The following is a 23,005-nucleotide window of genomic DNA, read 5'->3' on the forward strand; positions in this document are numbered from 1 at the left end:
TTCAGCAGTTGTCTTAGCTTTCCATGCCTTTTTGCGCCTCCCTTTCTTCATGTGTTCAATACTTTTTCCCTGTGTCATTTCACATTGTTACACATAGCTTAATTTCTGAACTTATTTTTGTTTGTTTCTTTGTATGTATGGCTTACTTGGGTTGTTACCAACATCTGGTGAAAATTTCATGTCAATAGCACCTTTGGAAATATATTTACTGAGAAAAATGATGACGTGTTCAATACTTATTTCCCCCGCTGTAGAGCTATTTAACAATTATTTAAACAAAAAAATCACTTAACCTCAAGATTATGTAGGCTACAAAGGAACATTTATTTAAAAAAATGTACAGTGAGTGTTACGTTTGTTGATCACTACAGTATCACTGCAAGGTCTTTTTCCATTGGCCAAGTGGTTTACAGGACTAAAATCAATTCCATACATAAACACTTAGGTTACATAATTGAAAAAACAAAACAGTTCATGGAACCTCCTTAAAGAAGTCTAAAAATGGGACACAATTATTTTTTATTTATTATTCATTGTTGTAATGGTGTTGATTTTTGGCATTAAGAAAATCTATCCTTCTACGTGATTGTAGAAAAAGAGGCTACACTCAGAGCTGCTGAGCGTGAACTATATCCAGAGGACATGGCGGGCAAGAGGGTAAGGAAAGCCAAATGCCTAGACTTTGGTGAGGAAGATACCACCAGTACTGGCAACAAAGCCTCTGGCTCTGGAAATCCTAAACAGGTAATTACACAGCAAAGATTGATATATCAGATTAGGGATCATTTGTGTATTGGATTATCCATGATTAAATATAAAAAATGAACATCTTTGCCCTATAGAAAAAGGCCAAGGTTGCTGCACAAAGACGGGCGGAGGAGGAATTACTGTCTGAGGACAGAGCAGAATCGTCAAGCCTGGAAAGTGACCTTAACCAGAGACCCGCAGAGCCAGATCAAGGCTCTACAAAAAGAAAATGCCAAACTGCGGAACATGGTAGTTAAAGGCAAGTATTGAGTATTATATCATCAAATATTACTCTAAATCAAATGGTATTAAAGAGGTCATATAATGTCATTTTTGTACAAGCTAATATGATTCTTTAGGGTCTAAATTAAAAGTTTGTAATATACTTTAATTAAAAATTCTCATTAGTATTGTAAGAAAACACTCATTTTACCTGGGGCCCGTTCTTCGTACGTTGCTTATTACATCCGAGATCAAATGACACATCCAAGATGATGTCATCGTGCGAATCATGATCTGGCTAACTCGGTTCTTCGAACACACTTGCCGGATATGATTAGTATCGCTGGATTGAGTTATCTGAGATAATTGCGCGTCCATGCGCTGGTTTAAAGGGGATATGTATCGATAGTAGAAACATTGATCAGCAACGCTGCTATTGGCTGTTCAGCGTGGCCAAAGAGCGGGCTCAGTTTTTCTCCTCAGCAGAGCAAGAACTAATAGTCGAAGTTTATTCGGAATTTTAATGTTTAATCAAAACGCCAGGGAACACCTCAAAGTCTGCAAAAGCCAGGAGAGAGGGCTGGCAAAAAGTAGCAGACAATTTAAATCCGTTAGAAGTGGCCATGTTAGATGTTTTTATCACTTATTAGCCTATATTTTTGTATTTTAATAATTGCATAATTATTTTGTGCATTGTAATGTCAGTCACCATACTAGAACATGGGAACAAATAAAAGTGAAGTACAAAAATATTCTACATAATGGTAATTTTTAGTTATATTATAGTCTATTTTATAAAAGGCACTGTTAAATAAATGGTTGTCTGATTATAAAAGCAACCAAGAAAAAGGTTGAGAAAAAAAAAATAAAATAAGAAAAGATCTTACTTTCCTACACTGTAAAATCATTTTTGCTGCATTAAATTAAGGCTGTATAGTAATTTCAACTGTTAAATCTTGAGTAATGATGAATTGCTTTGACTTGTGAAAGTGAAAACTGATAAACTTATATTAATGTAAAAATATTTTATTGATCACATTTTTCCCGAGTGTAGTTCATTGTAATGACATTGTGTTTTCCTCTTTTGTGCAATTTTACACAATACACCAACACTTGTATCTGTTCCCAAGAAAGTGGTGGCTGAAATATGTGCAGTAAGTGGACATTTTCTAACTTTCCAAAGGAAAGAAAGAATAAGACTTTGTAATGTCCATTTGTTTCCATTGCACTGGACAGTGAATAAACCCTCTCAGATGACTGTCATATGGAGGAACTAGCCTACCTGCAAGTGCATAAATAACTTTACTTAATTTATACTTGTATGCTTTATGGCTGCAATATAAGTTGCAGGATTCCACATCTACAGAAAGGCCTACAGAAGAGTCTGCACAGACAGAGGAGACATAGGCCTACAGGTGGGCAGTGTATAGCCAACTTTTCCTTTTTATTTGTTGCATGAGGCATGTGTCTAATATCTCTTGTTGCAGGCACTTGACCACTGGCTTTTCTTTACAAAGAACAATTGAAATAAAACTCAAGGAACTAAGCATATTTGTCTTTTATTAAACATTTAATGAAAAGTGTTTTTTTTTTTTGGCAATGTTGTGTAATATGGCACATGCAACAATGTCACAGGCCCTGTCAGGTGTGCAACCCTCAAGAGTTTTCAGACACTGACATCTTCCCTTTAGTTAGCAAAAGTTAATTTCATTGTGTGCCCTTGTCCTGGCTAGAGCTGCATTGTAACTGGTTTGGGTCAGGGAATGGGGTCATAAAACACCTGTCTGCAGACAGGAACATGTAATCACCTATGAAAAAATGCAGTTCTGTTAGGATCAGCATAAGTGTATGTAATACAGTGAGCTTGATATTTAATTGTGGAACTTTCCTACCACTTTCAAATAATGTGCATAAATGTGAATCTCTGAAAATGCTTAAGTCATGCACAGATCCTGGACATTTTGCTTTCACATTTGTGATATGGAAGATTTTAGTCAACTGCCTTTCTTTTAATTTGATATAATATTACTAATCTGGAATATTAAGAATCACAATAGTAACTGGGCTGCACATTTACATTGTGAACCCCCTTTCTGTTCACATAATCCCCTTCATTGAGGCCTTGATGGCAGTCTATGGTCTAGCTAGCCTATGGTACCAATCATGTTAGTGAAGCCTGAGTGACATATACTATTACAGTATATGGCATGGTCATGATTGAATGATCTTCATAAAAAATTATGATAGCCTAAAAAAAACCTGCTTTAAAAAAACCTGCTTTACAACATTGGGTCTTAAGTGGCTTGGAAATGCCACAAAAAACCCCCCCAAAAAAACTGTTTTTTAAACCTAAAAGCGCCAGGTAAAGTCCGAATGACACGACAGACAGCACTTTCCATCAGGTTCTCCGCATCTCCAGTAGTGTAAAGGAAAGAGCCACTCGCAAATAATTTTAGGGCAATGCAAACAGTTTGTGCTGTAGTTAAAGCCCGACTCCGACAAGTCTAAAATAAATGTGCGTTTTCAACAAATTAATAATGTAAACGACAATCTCACGAGTCACGAGAAAAATATATATCTCAGAAAGTGCTGCGCTGGACTTCCCGTATCAGCTCCGTTTATGAAGCCGCAGTCTAATCCTGTTAACATGAAATAAGCCTGCTCCCGAGCAGGTTTAAGATTGCGCACCTGTTGCTATGACAGCAAGTCCAGGATGAGCGTCGAAGAACCAAACAATCCAAGATCATGCCAAATCGCCAACAATCAAATCCAGCTAACTGAGTTAGCGACGTACGAAGAACGGGCCCCTGGTCAAAAACAGCTCTGTTTTCAGCACGTTGTTTCAGTGCATGTGTCTTTAAATGATAATGAGCTTTGCTCACCCCGCCCCTCTGTTCTGTGGGCGTTTTGCCACAACAACACACATGGAGTGTTGCCTTGACAACAATTGAGGGTAATGTTATATTTTGAAGAATGGCAGCGGGAGTCTCTGAGGACACTGTGCAACCGTATCAATTTGAACCGGAGTTGGAAAACAGGACGTTTCTGAATGGTTGGTTAACGTAATGTCACTTTGATCTATCTTTGTGTGTACTGGCAGGGTAGAGTATTGAGATACGAACGCTATGTGTTTACTGATGTATACGTTAGTTCATTGACAGATTTATGTTACAGCTAATGGTCATGAAAAACTTTTTTTCGGTAAATGTAGGCTTGTCCGTGATGCGTAACGTTATCTATGCAGTGTTAGGTACAGCTGTCAGGGCTGAAGCACTAACATTTTCCTGATCTGTTTAAAAAATAACCAGTCTATGAGACTATGACAGTCATTAGGCACATAAACAACACATACTCAGACAGGAGCTATGATTCGCGCAAACATGAAAGCATTGCTGTTGCACGGACTATGATTGACAACAATCGTGGGAGGGGCGTCCGACCGTGTGACGTCACAAAATCGAACGGCTTGATTTGAGAGAAGGGAAAACATATAAGGAGATTTAAAAAAAAACACTGGGTGGATTTTTATCAGGCACTGCCAACACACATTTCAGTACAATCAACTTGTAAAAGTGCATGTACCATTTATATGACCCCTTTAATCCATTTATACCTGAAGGTTATTCTAAATACCCTAAAATACGCCCACCTATGTGGTCAGATAGGTTAACCGCATGCATTTTCAGAGCATGTTTGAAGAATAAATAAAAAATAATAATACCTCTTTATATTTATATAGCGCTTTTCAAAATACTCTTAAGACGCTTTACAAAAGAAAGAAACAAACTTTATTAATAAATTACTATTTAAAAGACTAAGAACTTAATGAACAAAAATCACGAATCAAAAAGACGAAGAAAATTAGGAGGGGAAAGCAAGTCTAAAAAGGTGGGTTTTGACAATTCAGGGTCAAGGTTGACACTTGACGAAACATATTTGTCACTCACTTACAGGTATAAGCAGGAAAATTATGTTGCAATTTGTTCCATGTGATTGTGCAAGTAACAAGTATCAACCATCGGTTGCAGTCTGTATCATTATACTGATTGCTACTGTCTAATGAGCCATGTGTGCAAACAAGAATGATATACTGTACACCCAGTGTCAGTCCTATTACTTGTTCCTGTTTTGATGTGTTTATTGTAATAATGCCAATTGATTTGTAGCTTCTTGGACAAGTTCAGCTCTAAATGGGTTAATATTAGAAAACTGGATATGTGGTTTTCAGGCACATATTTGCTTCTATGGTTGCTGTCTGTATAATCTTGTAGCACTTTTTTTTTCGTAGAAATTCCAGCGTTGTTGGTGGACGTGAGAAAGCTTGTCTCCATCAACAACCCCACCAACAAAGATGTTGTCGACCGCCCCACCAAAGATGTTGATGACCCTGATGCTGAGAGTGACGGCCCAGGTGAAACGTCACTTTGCACACCTTGCAGACCTTCACAAGTAAGTATTTATTAATTGGTAAATTAAAACAATTAAACAAAAATTAAAGCTTTTTTGACATTCTATTGCTTGTGGTGATTTTCCTTGTTTATTTCTTTGCTTATGGTCTTATTTATTTATTTATTTATTTTTTGTTTGTTTACAAAAGGTGAAAATCGGGAATGATGGAACAGTCACTGTCTCGTCACATTGTTGGGAGACTGCAAAAGCTAGTACCACCCCCAATGGGATGGCACGGGTGCTACTGATGGGGCTCTTCAGTGTGGATGTCCTCCTCAAGTCCAACCTGAAAGGAGGGGTCAGCAAGCTGGATACCTCTGCTGATCGTCAGAAGGCTCTCGACCCGAGGAAACTTCAAGCTTTACTAGGTAAATAGTTTTTAGAGCTGGTGCTTTCCAGAATCTACCAGGCGGGGGGAGGGGGTCGAGATTTTCGCAAACCTGAGGGTAGGCATGTGCCGGTATAAAATTTTCATGCTGCGATTAATTGATTGAGCTTTTATCAAGGTATACGGTATTATCACGATATTTTAATTGCTCAAGAGAAACGGATGGATTGGGTGGGGGGGGTGTAGAAAAAACAACAACTTGCATCACAATAGGTGTGATTGTGATTGTCAAAACATTTGGTAACTAAACACAATTTTACACAATTTTTACGATTTTAAAGGTGCTCTTGATTCATTGATCCAAGATGGCGGCGCGAGTACATCGCGAGGCTCGCGGTCTCTCCAGATTCTGTAATTTAGCAGTATTTTTCTTGCTCATTTCGGGTCTGTTCGTCCAGAACAGTTGTGCCTTAACATCGTACACCCAAGGTGAGCTTTTGGATATTGGTTTGCGAATTTCCGACAGTTTTATGGACAACCTTCGACTCCTTCCTGAGATCGCCAGATCACCCGAGGCTATGCACTCTGCCCGGCCGGGCGGAAGTGCTCGCAGGCGCCGGCGAGATCGTAAACAAAGGCGGGGGAAGCGCGGAGGACTAAGAGCTAAGCTAAAGCTAACACCACACCGGCTCTCTTTACCCAGCATTTTCCTTGCCAATGTACGGTCGCTGTTGAACAAAATGGAGGAGATTCGACTCAACATCACATACAGCAAGAGACTTTTGAACTGTAATGTTCTAATTTTCACGGAAACATGGTTAAACAGCGGAATACCGGACAACGCTATTGAGCTAGCGGGACGCCATACATTCCGGGCGGATAGAACATTACATGGCTCCGGTAAGACCAGAGGTGGTGGATTGTGCATTTACATTAACAAAGCTTGGTGCACAAACTCTGCTATTGTTGGGAGACATTGTTCAGCTAACCTTGAGTTTCTCATGGTTAAATGTAGACCGTTTTATCTACCGCGGGAGTTCACTTCCACTATTATAACTGCAGCCTATATTCCCCCGGATGCTGATGCCAAGTTTGCTATGAAAGAACTTCACGCAGCCATCAGTAAACAACAGACCGTTCACCCGGAAGCTGCGTTTATTGTTGCGGGTGATTTTAATCATTCAAACTTAAAGTCAGTGCTACCGAAATTTCACCAGCATGTTTCCTGTCACACCAGAGGAAACAAAACCTTAGACCATGTTTACACAAACATGGCTGAAGCTTACGTCGCGACACCCCTCCCCCACTTGGGACAGTCAGATCACCTTTCTTTGTTCCTCACCCCCAAATATGCACCTCTGATCAATCGCGTGAAGCCATCAGTGAAGACCATCAAGGTGTGGCCTGCGGGGGCAGATTTCTCACTCCAGGAAAGGTTTCTACACACAGACTGGAGTATGTTTGCTTCTCAAGCCACCAGTGGCTCTCACACGGACATTGACTGCTACACCTCCTCTGTACTGGATTATATTAATACCACCATTGACAGTGTTACAACCCAGAAGCAGATCACCACATACCCAAATCAGAAGCCATGGATGAACAGGGAAGTGCGACTCCTATTGAAGACACGCAATACTGCCTTCAGATCAGGAGATGCACAAGCCTATAGCACATCCAGAGCAAATCTGAAAAGGGGCATCAAAGAGGCCAAGCACTGCTACAAGCTTAAGATAGAGGGACACTTTTCCAACGCTGACCCTCGGCGCATGTGGCAGGGCATTCAGGCCATCAGTGACTACAAACCCTCTCACTCCACCCCCGCAGCCACTGATGTCAACTTCCTGAACGAGCTAAATGACTTTTATGCTCGCTTTGAAAGAGACAACAGAGAAACTGCCACCAAGCTCAAATCCTCAGCTGACCACCCACCGATCACACTCTCCTCCACAGATGTCTGCAATGCACTGAGCAGGATCAGCGCGCACAAGGCTGCTGGACCAGACAACATCCCTGGACGCGTACTCAGGGCATGTGCGGAGCAGCTCGCTGGGGTTTTTACAGACATTTTCAACCTGTCTCTTGCCCAAGCAACTGTACCAACATGCTTTAAATGCACTTCCATTGTGCCAGTGCCAAAACACTCCAGCCCGAAGTGCCTTAATGACTACCGCCCTGTAGCACTCACACCCATCGTAATGAAGTGCTTTGAGCGGCTGGTCCTGGCACACCTAAAAGACTCTCTACCATCCACATTGGACTCACACCAGTTTGCCTACCGTAGCAATAGGAGCACAGAGGATGCAGTCTCCATGGCACTGCACTCTGTGCTCACACATCTGGACAATAAGAACACTTATGCACGCATGCTGTTTGTTGACTTCAGCTCAGCATTCAACACTGTCATCCCAACTAAGTTAATAGCCAAACTTGGAGACCTGGGCTTCAACACCTCCATGTGCAACTGGATTTTGGACTTCTTGACCAACAGACCCCAGAATGTTCGATCAGGCTCCAACTGCTCCACATCCATCACACTCAACACTGGTGTACCACAGGGCTGTGTGCTAAGCCCGTTCCTCTACTCCCTCTTCACCTCCGACTGCAAGCCTGTGTACGGATCTAATTCCATCGTCAAGTTTGCGGACGACACTACGGTGATTGGTCTCATCAGCAACAACGATGAGACTGCCTATAGGGAGGAGATCAAGCACCTGGCCACATGGTGCACCGAAAATAACCAGCTCCTCAACACCACCAAAACGAAGGAGCTCATCGTGGACTTCAGGAAAGTGTCAAGAGGCACACACGACACCATCCACATCAATGGAATGGCTGTTGAGCGTGTCTCCAGTTTCAAGTTCCTGGGGACCCACATCTCGGCGGACATGACCTGGACAACCAACACCTCCAGCCTGGTCAAGAAGGCTCACCAGCGCCTCTTCTTCCTGAGGACACTGAGGAAGAATCAGCTTTCCTCCACTATCCTGGTGAACTTCTATCGCTGTGCAATAGAAAGCATCCTGACCAACTGTGCTACAGTGTGGTATGGGAGCTGTTCTGTTGCAGAGCGCAAGGCACTGCAGCGGGTGGTGAAAACCGCCCAGCGCATCACTGGGACTCCACTACCTGCCATCGAGCACATCCAGAGGAAACGCTGTCTGCATCGAGCTCGCAGCATCCTTAAGGACTCCTCTCACCCAGCCCACAGACTGTTTTCTCTCCTGCCTTCCGGCAGGCGTTTCAGGTGCCTCCGGACCAGGACCAGCAGACTAAAGAACAGTTTTTTCCCCAGAGCTGTCTCTTTATTAAACTCTAACCCTCATTGATCCCACTCCCCTCATATACTGATTGACTCTCCTCTCCCTCCTCACACCTGCCTCCATTTTGTTATTTGTTATTTGCAATACTATAATGTTCATTTGCACTGCTGACTGTTATTACAGTAACAACTGTTTACATATGCATCTTGCACTACTACCTTGACTGGAATATGCTCATTTGCACTGCCGACTGTTTATTTACAGTACCGACTGTTATATATACATTGCAATATCGTACCTTAACTGTAATATGCAATTACTTTCCACTGCACTCACTCGGATAGCTTCTGTCCAAACTTTATTTGCACTACTTTAAATCCATTGTTATACTGCTCATTAGCCTAACTTATACATATATCTATTTGTAAAATTCTGTTTATAGTAATATCCATCTGTATATTATGCTCACATTCTGTTTATAGTAACAGCCATCTGTATATATATTCATAGTACATATCTATCTGTAAAATTATGTTTATAGTAACAGCCATCTGTATATTATATTCAGTACATATCTATCTGTAAACATTCTGTTTATAGTAATAGCCATCTGTATATATATTCATAGTACATATCTATCTGTAAAATTCTGTTTATAGTAACAGCCATCTGTATATTATATTCAGTACATATCTATCTGTAAACATTCTGTTTATAGTAATAGCCATCTGTATATTATTATATTCAGTACATATCTAGCTGTAAATTCTGTTCACAGTAATAGTTATCTGTATATTATATTCATAGGACAATCTATCTGTAAATTTTTGTTTATAATAGTATTCAACTCTATATTTATTCAGTACATATCCATGTTCTGCACTTATGAACCACTGTATATCCTGCACTTGCTGCTATTGCACTTCTGGTTAGACCTAAACTGCATTTCGTTGCCTTGTACCTGTACTTGTGTAATGACAATAAAGTTGAATCTAATCTAATCTTGGTAACTTTTTAACCTTAACTGAATAGCTTCGGAGTCAGTGGAATGGTTATATTACTTATTTTGGGTTGAATGGTGGTGGTTTCGCACCCCCCTGGTGCCCAAAAGTGGAAAAAACTCACTTGCAACTTTGGGCCGGCGGGTCGGCGGCCTCGCCGTCAGGAAGTATCGCGTGATATCAGGTCTTGCGATGTAACGAATTGCTTGACGGCACTGCACACGTACACGCCCCTATTCAAGCACCGGCTAGCTATAAGCAAAGGGCAACGATAGATTGAGTTATGGCTGAGCCTGTAAAAAAGAAGCAGAAAGCTAGGAAATCTTTGTCGGAGGACCAGCGAAAGAGGAAACGGGAGACTGACCGAGCAAGAAGTCAGACTCGAGTAAATATCGGACCGGCTTTTTCAGAATGGCGAGAACTGAGAGAAACAGAAGCCTGCAAAACGGATGCTGACCTGGCTGCTGTTGCACTTGTAAGTATCTTTGGAATAAACTGTGTTTAATATTTAAATTTCAAGTAATTGTGACCTCAGGATGTTTGCTATTGTCTGTAAAGGTTTTTATTATGATCGCTGTCTGTTACGGGCTTACTAGTACGCTAGATACTATAACTCTGATGTTAGCATTGTCATTAGCAAACACGTTTGATTTCTGTAGTTGTTTGGCCGTTCCTCTGTCGGTTTTATTTGTGTAACTTACACTTTTATTTTATGTCACTAAGTCAACGCGTCTGATAATAGGCAATAAACATGTTGCACATATCATGATCGAGCTAGAAAAAACGTTCTGATGTTTTCTTAGACAAGCAAAGGTAAACCGTCATTCTACCAGATGAACTTATAGACCTTGCTAATATAACTTTAGACAAATATTAGCCTCCGATATATATTTTTTTTATGCTCATGCCCACTCTCCCAAAAACAAACAAACACGAAAGCAGTAGTTCGCCTCGTTCATATCGTTCGTTCCCGGTAAAAATACTAGTATGCAAAAAAAAAAAAAAAAAATCGCCATCAGTTGGAAAGAAAATATTGCTTTACTTGCCTCGGTAGACATAACTGGTTTTGAAATAGCCGGTTCCTCTGCTCAGCTGGGTTGACAGCTGATCACCTGGGTTGCTCGTGGCGAGGGGGGAGGGACAACAGTTCGTTTTTACGACAGAGTGTTTGAAAGCATTTACTACCAGACACTAGGGGGAGCTTCGTAGAGAAAAAAACACTCAGACTTGCCTGGTGTCCCTTTAATTCAATTCTTGGGATTTGATTTCAATCTTGATTCAATATTGACTCTTTGGATAAATATTAGGTAGGCTACAGTAGATAGCCTACATGTTAATTTTTCTCAAGAAAAAATATCTCTCACATAATGCTGTAAACATACAGAGAGCCCTGTCAGCTGGTACTATTAAAGGTTAAAAATTAACAAATTAAATTAAATATAATTTGGTTTTCATTATAATAACAATTATGATACAAGTAAAAATTAGGGCTGCACGATTTGGGGAAAATGTCATATTGCGATAATTGAGGTCAATATTGTGATTGCGATATAATAAACAAATGGTTTCATGAATCAACTTGCTTGGTTCTCAAGGAAAATAAATGCACACACAGATTAGTGATAATCTGCCTAAAGAAAAAAAGTTATTTAGTCAAGAGCAGTGAGTGTTTTTCTCTGTTCCCTTTGTTCTTTGATTAACTTTAGCGACAGATATAATTAGTGGCTACTGTGTACTGTCCCTTTAAGACCAGCCGCTGCTGTCAGAGACGCGGATCTCACACGCGCCTCATTCTCTCACGAGTCACAACTCTTCACGTTCATCATAAGACTGCTCTTATGTTATGAAGATACTCGACAAAAAGACATTTTGGCATAATTGTGTGTGTTATTGTTCGTTCAAGCTCGAAAGAGAACTGTATTCTGGCATGCTGTTTTGTGCGCACGCACGATATCAGCGCGAGTCTTTCTGTGTGTCACAGTCAGGACATTCACAGGCAGCGCGTTCATTTTGGCATACATGTGTGTTGTTCGTTCTACCGCGAAAGAGAACTTGATAGGCTGGCGCGCTGTCTGTACGATACTGGCGTGTATGTGTGTGTGTGTCAGGAGGACATTCACAAACAGCGCGCTCTTTTTTTGTCTTGTCGCGCATGAATGGTTTAAAAGCATTTGCATGAATAAGAGCGGGATCATGTAACACTAGCCAAAGGATGCCAAAAATGAACAGATGCTGCGTTAATTGCATTAACAGCGCTAATTTGTTTATTTAATATAAAATCGCAGCATTTTGCGTCATATAATCGCGTAGGCTTGACATCGCGATTGCGATACGATTAATCGTGCAGCACTAGTAAAAATATAATACAAATGTAATATAGTGCACATATTTAGCAAAATACTCCTCTCTATAGCTATTTTTTCTAGTCAACTAACGTGTTGGTCATTAAATGGCTTTCCTGAGGTAAATGTAACGTTCTGTGACATAATTGTTTTATTGACCTCTTTCTGTGGTTGAAAAACACTGATTGATCGATATTATGTATGAGGCATAAATAACTTTCGGTAAGTTGTACTGTATCTTTAAATAAAAAGTAATAGAGGATCGGTTTACTTGAACTGAGGCGCTACAGCGATCTGTCACGTCACATTTACAAGCACCAAAACGAGAGCATTTGAAAAGTGTCAATTGCGTGAGTCTCACGCTGAATGCGTAGAGTTGGTAGCCCTGCTTTTAGAAGGGGGATAAATCGACGGCAGCGTTCCTCCTTCCGCCATGCTTTTTCTCCATGTGAGCATTCATTACATTAGACTAGAGTGCTGCGCCGCATGCACACAGTGCTTCTACATGTGGGGATTGTTTACATCAGAGTGCGCACGTGTTTCGCACAGCATACACGCAGTGTTTGTTTAAGCGGTTGATGGAAAATAAGCTAATGCACGTTATATAAATATAAATTCTGATCTATTATTTTTCACGGTATTTTGAAGTGCCCGCGATAACAATATCGTGCATATACATTACCGTGATTTATCGCATTACCGAATACCGGCACATGTCTACCTGAGGGGCAGCTGGAGGAGTGAGGAGGGGTAGAGTAATCATTGTTGTTCTGTTCCACAGATGCTGTTGTAAACCAGTTTCCGACGGCCAAGGAAGCTGATGTCAGAAAATCGATTAACGGTAGAATCTGCGAGCTAAGACACCAGGTGAAGTCCAAAAGTGTGCTCGTTTAAATCAGTGACCAAGATGGACTCCTAACCAGGATAACGCACTGTTCTTTTGGCATATTTCTTGGCTTTTCCACAGTTTTTATTTATCTTATAATTATTATTTTTTTGTTTTTCTTTTATAGAAATTTTATTTATAATTTATAACAGCACTGCTGAATGTTTAGAACAGACATTGGTCATTTAAATTGCTTTAATTTATAATTTATATTTTGTGTTCAATGGTACCGTTTAAAAATGTTGCACTGTTAAGTTTATCTGACCATATGGTTTTAATACCGGTAGGCCTGTGTAGCTCTTTATTATCTGCCTGATTAAAAGAAAATAAAGGTAACTTTTGATAGATTACCCATTAGTCTGTGTTAATATGTGGTATAAAGGTTTGCACATATATTGCAGATTGCATATTTATTAATTCATATTTTAGATGTTACATGTAAATATACTGTATATATCACCATATGTATATACATTGTATGAGCATGTTCTCATATGTACACATATTGGCCCTCATTTATCATTCTTGCGTAGAAACGTACTCGGTTACTAACGTAACCTCGGTTCTCTCTAGAAGAGGGAACGAGTACTGCGTAAGTATCTTACGCTAGGGGAAAATCCCTTTTCCACGAGATACTGAAGCCAAGAAAATTATCCTTAATTTTGTATTATTGTAAAACGCGTTGCGGCAGCATGCAGACATAGGCAAGACGGCTCGTGTGCCTATTGGCTGCTCTGCACCAACTGCAGCAGCCTATCGAGCGAGGCCTAGCGTGGCCCGAAACGGGCGTGGCCTAGGCCTATAAATCCAGCTCGCAGGCAGCTATTTCTGGTTTTTCATCGCCGAAGCTTAACCAGAGCGTGTGCATGCACGGCAAGATACGCAGTACTCGTTCCCTCTTCTAGAGAGAACCGAGGTTACGTTTGTAACCGAGTACGTTCTCTTACGAGAGGTCTCTCGTACTGCGTAAGTATCTTACGCTAGGGGACCCAATGTAAAACGCCGTGCGTGCTGGGATCAAACACCAAAGACCCAAGGGCGAAGCCCGGGGTTCATATAGTGCATAATCACCAGGGGAACTCACAGGGAGTCCGGGAAGAGGGAGGGGCGGAGCCGCGCTCTTCCACATGCAGTAGCGTCCTTAAGACGCAAATGTCATCATACAGCCAGGGCGGAGTGCGGCCTGAGCTGATGGGAAATCGTGGGTCTTAACAATGCCCATAACCATTTATACGTCGATCAGTGAGCATTGCTGTTGAGCAGTGCTCAGCAGACACAGTATGCTGAACCAATAGCATTGGGACAGACAGTACTGGTGTATTTAGACCGACAACAGCCTGGCCTGTAAAGCGGGAACCTCTAGGTTATAGAACCTTATAAATGTAGACGGGGAGGCCCAGCCTGCCGCCATACATATATCTTGTAAGGCAATCCCACTCGACCAGGCCCACGATGAAGCCATGCTTCTCGTGGAGTGCGCTCTGACACCCAACGGACACTGCATGCCCTTGGAAGTGTATGCCAGCGCAATGGCGTCAACTATCCATCTGGATAGGCTCTGTTTCGACGCGGCCAGCCCCTTGGAGCATCCGCTAAATGAAACAAAGAGTTGCTCCGTCTGTCTGAAGACAGATGAGCGAGACACATAAGCTCTTAATGCCCTGACTGGGCAAAGGAAGCTCGCGTCTCCTTCCTTGTCAGAGACCGGTAGGGCTGACAGGGAAATGACCTGCGCCCCAAACGGTGTGTTGAGGGATTTTGGAACATAACCGTGCCTAGGTTTGAGTATAACTCTTGAGTCATTAGGCCCAAATTCCATGCACGTCGCACTCACTGAGAGCGCGTGTAAGTCCCTATGCGCTTCACTGAAGCGAGAGCCAGAAGAAACACTGTCTTGAAAGACAGGTGTTTAAGACCAATGGTCTGCAAAGGCTCGAATGGGTGACCTTTCATGGCTTCTAGCACCGTGGAAAGGTCCCATACGGGGACTGAGGGAGGTCTGGGAGGATTCAGTCTCTTAGCTCCTCTAAGGAAGCGGATGACTAAATCGTTCCTTCCTATTGACTGACCAAGCTTTGTGTTCGAGAACGCTGCAATGGCCGCCACATAAACTTTGAGCGTGGAAGGGGTCCTGCCCTTATCCAACAGCTCTTGCAGGAAGGAGAGAACCTCCGTCACCCCACAGTCCGGGGGCGACACGCCACAAGCCGTGCACCAGCTGGAGAACACTGACCATTTTGAGGAATAGAGACGTCGCGTAGACGGAGCTCTAGCCTGCGTGATCGTGTTTAACACTCCGCTTGGGAGGTCAGCGGGTACCCGTTGATGGCCCAAACGTGAAGGGACCACAGCTCTGGGCGCGGATGCCAAATCGAGCCCTTGGCCTGAGAGATGAGGTCCCTCCTCACTGGCACTGGCCATGGGGCAGTGCTCGCTAGCTGCATCAGAACTGAGAACCAGGGCTGGTTCTTCCAGAACGGCGCTACGAGTAGCACTGAGCATCCTTCTTCCCGATCCGCTCTATCACCTGAGGCAGGAGAGAGACGGGAGGAAATGCATAGAGCGGGCGGCGAGGCCAAACATGAGCCAGCGCGTCCCTGCTCTTGGAGAAAAATTCTGGACAGTGAGCGTTTTCTTGAGACGCGAACAGGTCTATCTCCGCTCTGCCGAATTTCTTCCATGGCAGCCGGACTGTCTGTGGGTGTAGAGACCACTCGCCTGTCGGAACATTGTTCCTGGACAGTCTGTCCGGTCCTACGTTCAGGAGCCCTGGCACGTGCGCTGCTCTCAGCGAGCCATGAGACCCAGCATCCTCTGAAATTTCCTGAGCGGGACAGACGCGCCTGGAAAGAGCTCACTGCGCGCTGAATGTCTAGTACGCGCTGTGGTGACAGTCGTGCTATCATAGATAGCGAGTCCAGTTCTGTGCCCAGAAAATATATTATCTGTCTGGGGAACAAAGAACTCTTTGCCCAATTGACTCTGAGACCCAGATTCTCGAGGTGATCGAGCAAAATGGTCCTGTGCTCTATGAGCATCGAGTGAGATTGAGCTAGAATCAGCCAATCGTCCAAGTAGTTCAATACTCGCATGCCCCATAGTCTGAGGGGTGCGAGCGCTGCGTCCATGCACATCGTAAATGTACGGGGTGCTAGGGACAAGCCGAACGGAAGGACTGTGTACTGATATGCCTGGCCCTCGAAGGCGAATCTCAAATATCGCCTGTGACGTGACGCTATCTGTATTTGAAAATACGCGTCTTTCAGATCTATTGACACAAACCAATCTTCTCTGCGAATCTGCGCGAGAATTTTTCTGGTCGTGAGCATTCTGAACTGTCGCTTTGCAAGCACTCTGTTCAGCTGCCTTAGATCTAGAATGGGTCTGAGACCCCCGTCTTTTTTCGGTACCAGGAAGTATCTGCTGTACAGCCCTCCTTCGCTCTGAGCTTGAGATAACGGCTCTATGGCCCCTTTGCTCAATAGTTTCAAAATTTCGGCTCGAAGTAGGTGTGCTACTTCTGTTTTTACCGTGGTCTCGACGCGCGCTGTATAGCGGCGCGGGCGTCGACGAAACTGTAGCGAATAGCCTCTTTCTATAATGTCTAGCACCCATTTCGAAACCCCGGGCAGCCTCGCCCATGCATCTGCATGGATGGCTAGGGGTTGAATGCGAAGCGCGCGCTGGTCGCTTAGCGACCGGGGGGGGCTTCGGTGTGCTGCAACATAAGCGTCGCGTTTATGACATTTGAGGCAGAGGGCGCGCTGATGACAGCGGGCAGATTGCCCGCGCTCGACTCCTCTATGGTGGTAAACCGAGAGGGGGAGGGCTGGGCGAATCCCGTAGGATGTGGGCACGGGATAGCGGGCACATTCATCACACCGAGAGCATTGTCCGCCTGGGCAGAGCGAATGCACACTGGTTTCGTTTTCACAGAAACCTGGAGACATGCAGAACGTAGTGATTGTGGGCACTGGGCAGTGGGCACATCTGCTACGTTTAACGCGCAATCGAGCTGGGTCGATTTTATGTGCGTGAGCCCTGTGTGACGGGCTGTGCTTGTGTGTAGGAATGAGCACTGGGCAGTGGGCATTTTGTCTACACTCATAACACCATCGGCCGTGGCCGGGACACCAGAAAATACGCTCTTTGTGGGATTTATCTGGGTAGCCGTGAAAACGGCTTTTGTGTGCAGGCAAGCGGGCAGTGGAACCGGCTTGTTGGCTGCGAAATACACTGGAACAGTCACATTTCTTGGAACTGGACGAGCAATGAGTTTTGGTGGAAGCCCGGCCGCAGCGGGACTTGAACACCGTCGTTTCCCCAGGCGTGCTAGGACGACTTCGGGACCTCGGGCTTCAGCGCTTCGGTAGGAAGCTTCATAGGCAAAATTTTCATCAGTCATGAGGCAATACAAGCAGTCAGATATTGAACAACAGATTTTATTGGCTGCTATGTGTGTATTATCACTCTCCTGTATCTTTGACATAAATGTCATTAAATAAAATAAAATTGAATGGTACAGGGTATTGGATATGACATTTTCAAACCTGAAAAAGAAAGCATAAATCACTGCTTTCAGTGCTTTGAATGAGAAATGTTTCTCTTCTCTCTGCTTGAGAACCATTTGAAATTAAATTTCAACTTTATTGTCCAACTCAAGGCCAGAAAATAAACAGTGTAGGGTGTAACGGTTCACAAAATTCATGGTTCGGTTCAATACGATACACTTGTGTCACGGTTCGGTACGTTTTCGATACAGCAAAAAGAAAGAAATGCCAGAGAAATTTCCTTGATTTATTTATTTTTTATTCTTTTTTTATTAGAACTAACATCATAAAGTATGACATTTTTTTTTCTTTGAGCAATGATGGAGCTATAATTGACTCTTCTTAGGAGCATATAAAACAAAACAGCTCCTTGGAAAAAATTTAATGTAATATTTTGTGCTTATAAACAAATGTTTATTTTAGTTCAGATTAACATTTGAGGGCAGCAATGTTATTCATAATGTCGAAATAAATCCGACATAACGTTACTTGAAAGCATTATAGCCTACTATTCCTGCCAAACTTCCAAAGTTGCAGTTAGTGTTACTACAGTAAATCCATGGTGAATATTGCAGATCTGTGGACACTGGATAGTTCATTCATGTCACAATGTTTCTTCCTGGTTTCCACGTCAGCGCTGTTTGATCCGTTAATAACGGAGAAATGTGAATGTTTCTCACTAGATCTCGCAGCGATGTTATTACTTTAGTGGCGAGTTCAAATGCTTTCTTTACTGGATCTCTTAGCGTTGTGTAGTATAAGATCGGCTCGCGCTGCGTTGGTCCAAACTGATAAACAGTCCTTCACGAGTAGCTCAGTTTCGTTCCGCTTACATTGCGTTTGCCATTTGATGTTGTGGTCGCGCCAGCGTCTACATTATAAGCGCTCGCGACGCGCTTACATTTGAAATAACCGTTCGGTTTGAAAATGCGTGCCTTGTACCGAACGGTTTAGTACGAATCCGCGTACCGTTACACCCCTAAAACAGTGACATAATCGATTATGGCACTTTGCCGCATCGATGCTGAATCGTGCATGCCCCGCATTGCGATGCATCGCCGAATCGATTATTGTTGACACCACTACTTCATAGCCTGTGACGCTTTCTGCACCTCTGCGAACCTTTCCGCTAAATCTTTAACGGAAGTTCCGAAGAGGCCAGCGGGAGAAAGCGGAGCGTCGAGGAACGCGGCGCGCTCAGACTCAGACATCTCGGAAAGCGTCAGCCACAGGTGTCTCTCAGCTACGGTGAGAGAGGCCATGCTCCGTCCTATGGCCTGTGCAGCAGACTTAGTAGCGCGGAGAGCGAGGTCCGTAGCACTTCTTAAGTCTGGCACGCAAATTGCATCTGGTCCTTTCTCGTCCAGCTTTCGGAGGAGATCGGCCTGGAAAATTTGCAGCGTGGTCATAGTGTGCAGCGCTGACGCAGCCTGCCCAGCGGCGGAGAAAGCGCGACCGAGCAGGCTTGACGTTGTGCGGCAAGCTTTAGAAGGTAGCGCCAGCTTAGCGCGCCGTCCAGCGGAGGGCGGGCATAAGTGGTTGGCTATCGCTTCTTCGACCGGCGGCAGCGAATGGTAGCCTCTGTTTTTAGCATCGTCAACAGCGGAGAATGCTAGCAAAACAGAAGAGCGCATTCTAGCAGAGTGGGGGGCGTTCCAAGACTTAGCGACTTCTTCATGAAGCTCGGGAAGAAAAGGCGCTGGTCTGGACGCAGGCGAAGCGCGCTCCCCAGGGAGAAAGTATCCGTCCAGCCGGTTGTGAGCAGGCTGTTCAGGCGTAGTCCACTCGAGGCCGAGGCTCGCCGCGGCCTGTGCGAGTACACGCATCAGCTCTGACTCGATGCTAGCTCTCTTGCCTGACGATGCGCGAGCAGATGGAGCGAGATCCGCAGAGCTCGCCCAATCCTCACTGCCCGATGCCAGGAGAGAGCAGGAATCATCTTCCCCTGACGCGGCTTTCTCATCAGCGTCGTCAACGGAAGCGGCGGCAGACAGCGGCCGCTGTCCGTCAGGAAGAGACGCTGACGAGACCGGTGAAGCTGGCGGGCGAACCGGCGAGCTTAGGCGGGTGGGGGAAGGTTCCGGGACCCGCTGAGCACGGCGCTTTTTACGGCGCGGCACTACAGCGGGCGGGGGTGCAGTCTCGGCGAAGAGTGCCAGGCGAGTCCTCAGAGTCGCCATGGGCAGCAGCTCGCAATGAGGGCAGCCGCCGTCAGCGAGTGCGAGAGCTGCATGATCCTCACCCAGGCATCCTCTCTTTTTTGAGAAAGAGAAAGAGAAACCAGGGAAGTGGAAAGAAACAAAATTGATTTCTAGATTTTTATTATTAATGACGCTTATTGTTATTTAGAAGAAGAATGTCGTTATTATTATTATTTGTATGATTATTATTATTTAAAAAAAGAATGTCATTTTTATTATTTTGTCAGTCTGAATTCTTTTTTGGTCATTGAAAGCCTTTCATTACTGAACCCAGTCCGTGCACACCTGCCGGGCCTAACCCTGGCCTAACCATCGTTTCAAAGAATAGTACAACGGCGAGCGCGGCGAGTATAAACACCTCGTCCGTTTGGGAGGTGCGCGCGCAGTCTGCGGAGACTCGCGCTGCGGAGCCAGGCGAAAGTATAAACAAGGCTTGAAACGTCAGGTAAAGCGCACAGGCTCGCAACTGAAGGAATACATATGCCTACAAATCAAATGCTTTGGTAAAGTCACACAAATTAAACATTAAAGTCCATGTTGCACAAAAATAAACACTGAAGTTTATAATTACTATGTTGTTGTTGTTTTTACAGTGGGTCATAATATATCATATCTTTTCGTTTGTCAGTGTGGTTTGTGGTGTTAGGAATTGTTTTTCTGCGCATTTCCGCACTAACTCAAAACGTGCGTACACCACCTCCTGAGCTGGCGTAGGATTTGAGCGTGCCGTACGCCAACGCCCATATTGATAAATCTCAAAGTCACCGTGGTTTTGGGTGTACGCCAGGTGTACGCTGGAAATTTGGTGTACGCACTTTTGATAAATGAGGGCCATTGTGTGTGTGTATATATGTATATATATATATATATATATATAAAATATATTCTACCATATATTAAACATACATGTGACACTATATCTTTACATATATTACCAAAACATTTTCCCATATAAATTGAAATACATTATGGTAGATATTTATAAATATAATATTGCATATATTTTGGGATATATAAACACATATATTATATATTCATGTTCAATATATTGTAATATATTGAAAGCGGCAATCATTTGTATATTTTGCAATATATTACATGAATATATAATATAGTGTATAATATATTTATCATCAATATATTATTCAATGTATTCAAATATATAATATATTGGAAAATAAAAGGGGAAAATAATATATTACAATATATTTTAAGAAATATATTGGTAAATATATTTTCTTTTCATAAGGGTTGGCTTGTCTAGCAGAGGTAAAGGCCTGGATGTCCCTAAATTTTCTTCACCTTATGAAGGCAAAACTGAGATTATAGTTTTTGAACCATCAGAAGCTGCTAGCTCCCTTTGCTCAAATTTTGGCTCATCTCCATGTGTGAAACCATTAGTGAAGAATCTGGGCGTGGTTTTCGATAGTGCTCTCAAATTTGACAAACAGATTAGTATGGTAGTCAAAACCAGTTTTTTTTTTTCATCTCAGAGTCCTAGCCAAAGTTAAATCATTTCTTTCTTTTAAGGACTTTGAAAGGGTGATTCATGCTTTTATTTCGACAAGGCTTGACTATTGTAATTCCCTGTATTTGGGCACTAACCAAGCAACTCTTAACCGTCTGCAAATGGTGCAGAATGCAGCTGCTAGGCTCCTTACCCCTGTTCTTAAATCTCTGCATTGGCTCCCAATCCGTTACAGATTTGATTTTAAAGTTTTGATGCTGGTTTTTAAATCCTTGAATGGATTGGCTCCTATATACGTTTCTGATTTACTTTCCATCCACAATCCTGGAAGGTCTCTTAGGTCATCCAACCAGAGACTGTTAAATGTTCCACGGGTCAGATTAAAAATGAGAGGAGATCGAGCTTTTGCCGTTGCTGCACCAAAACTTTGGAACAGCCTACCTGTTTTTATCAGAACTGCCACTACACTACATGAGTTTAAAACTAAACTCAAAACCTATCATTTTTCTTTGGCTTATAATTGTAGCTGATTTGTGCGGTGTCTGGTATGTTCTATGTTTTGTCCTGTATTTTATGTTGTAAATGGTGTTAATTCCAATGTTATGTGCAATAATGTACAGCACCTTGGTCAACAACCGTTGTTTTTAGTGGTGCTATATAAATAAAGTTGAGTTGAGTTGAGTATAACGATAAATCAATAAAAAGGAACACTTCAGTACACTACACTAGAGAAACATATATGGATTATCATATGTTACTTTAACCCTCTGGGGTCTAAGGGGTTTTTGGGGTCCTTGAGATGTTCTGACATGCCCTGACATTTGTGCTTTTTTCAGTTGCTTATAAACATATTAATGGCAAAGGTGTAATTACACTCTATTTAGCACAAACAGGGCTACCATAATATGTGAGCAACATGTATGTACATGTTTGTATTTTTGAGAGAATAATGTTTATGCATGGTTATTGAAAAAACAAAAAACTAAAGTTTCTGAAATAAGGCCACAAAACACATACTAAATATGTGTCAATAAGACTTCTGAATAATGCATTTTGTCATCCTGCCTTATCATTCACATAAAACAATACATTGATTTAAATTTTGCAAGACACTTTCTGTTTGGAAAGGCAATATGCGAGTGGGCGTCAACCATCCAACACCATCATGCATATTTAGTGGTTCACACCTGAGGAGACAATGGGGCCCGCATACTTAATGAGCCATTCATTCAGGTGTGTCACTGAGCGACAAGAAAGAATGCAAGAGCAATATGTATATATATATATATATTATACCAAATTGGTTCACAGTTGGAAGCATCTCATTGTTTTTTTTTTTTTTCATGTCTAGTAATTGTGCAGTTAATTCTCATACTGTATTTTCAGTTTTGGAATATGTATCCTCTCCCCAGATTTGTCACTAATAAAACACAATAAAAATTATTTAAAGAAAAGGCTTATATTTACCTTTTAATAGTTTGTTTACATCTACCTTGTAAATATATTTTTTTATCAAAAAGGTTACAATTACAACAACAATTCAAGTGC

General features: G+C 42.7%; 1 protein-coding gene across 1 annotated transcript; it reads left to right on the forward strand.

The window, feature by feature from the left end:
• Positions 1-642: 642 nt before the first annotated feature.
• Positions 643-13,547, forward strand: LOC311306270 (uncharacterized protein; the record flags this gene model as incomplete). Its single annotated transcript, XM_084434591.1, has 5 exons — positions 643-744; positions 843-924; positions 5,258-5,418; positions 5,567-5,786; positions 13,134-13,547. The coding sequence occupies 5 exons, from the start codon at positions 643-645 to the stop codon at positions 13,244-13,246; spliced, it is 678 nt and encodes a 225-aa protein (XP_084290717.1). The 3' UTR covers positions 13,247-13,547.
• Between the last annotated feature and the right edge of the window lie 9,458 nt (positions 13,548-23,005).

Source organism: Rutilus rutilus (assembly GCF_951802725.1).
Source record: "Rutilus rutilus genome assembly, chromosome: 16".
NCBI classification, from domain to species: Eukaryota; Metazoa; Chordata; class Actinopteri; order Cypriniformes; family Leuciscidae; genus Rutilus; species Rutilus rutilus.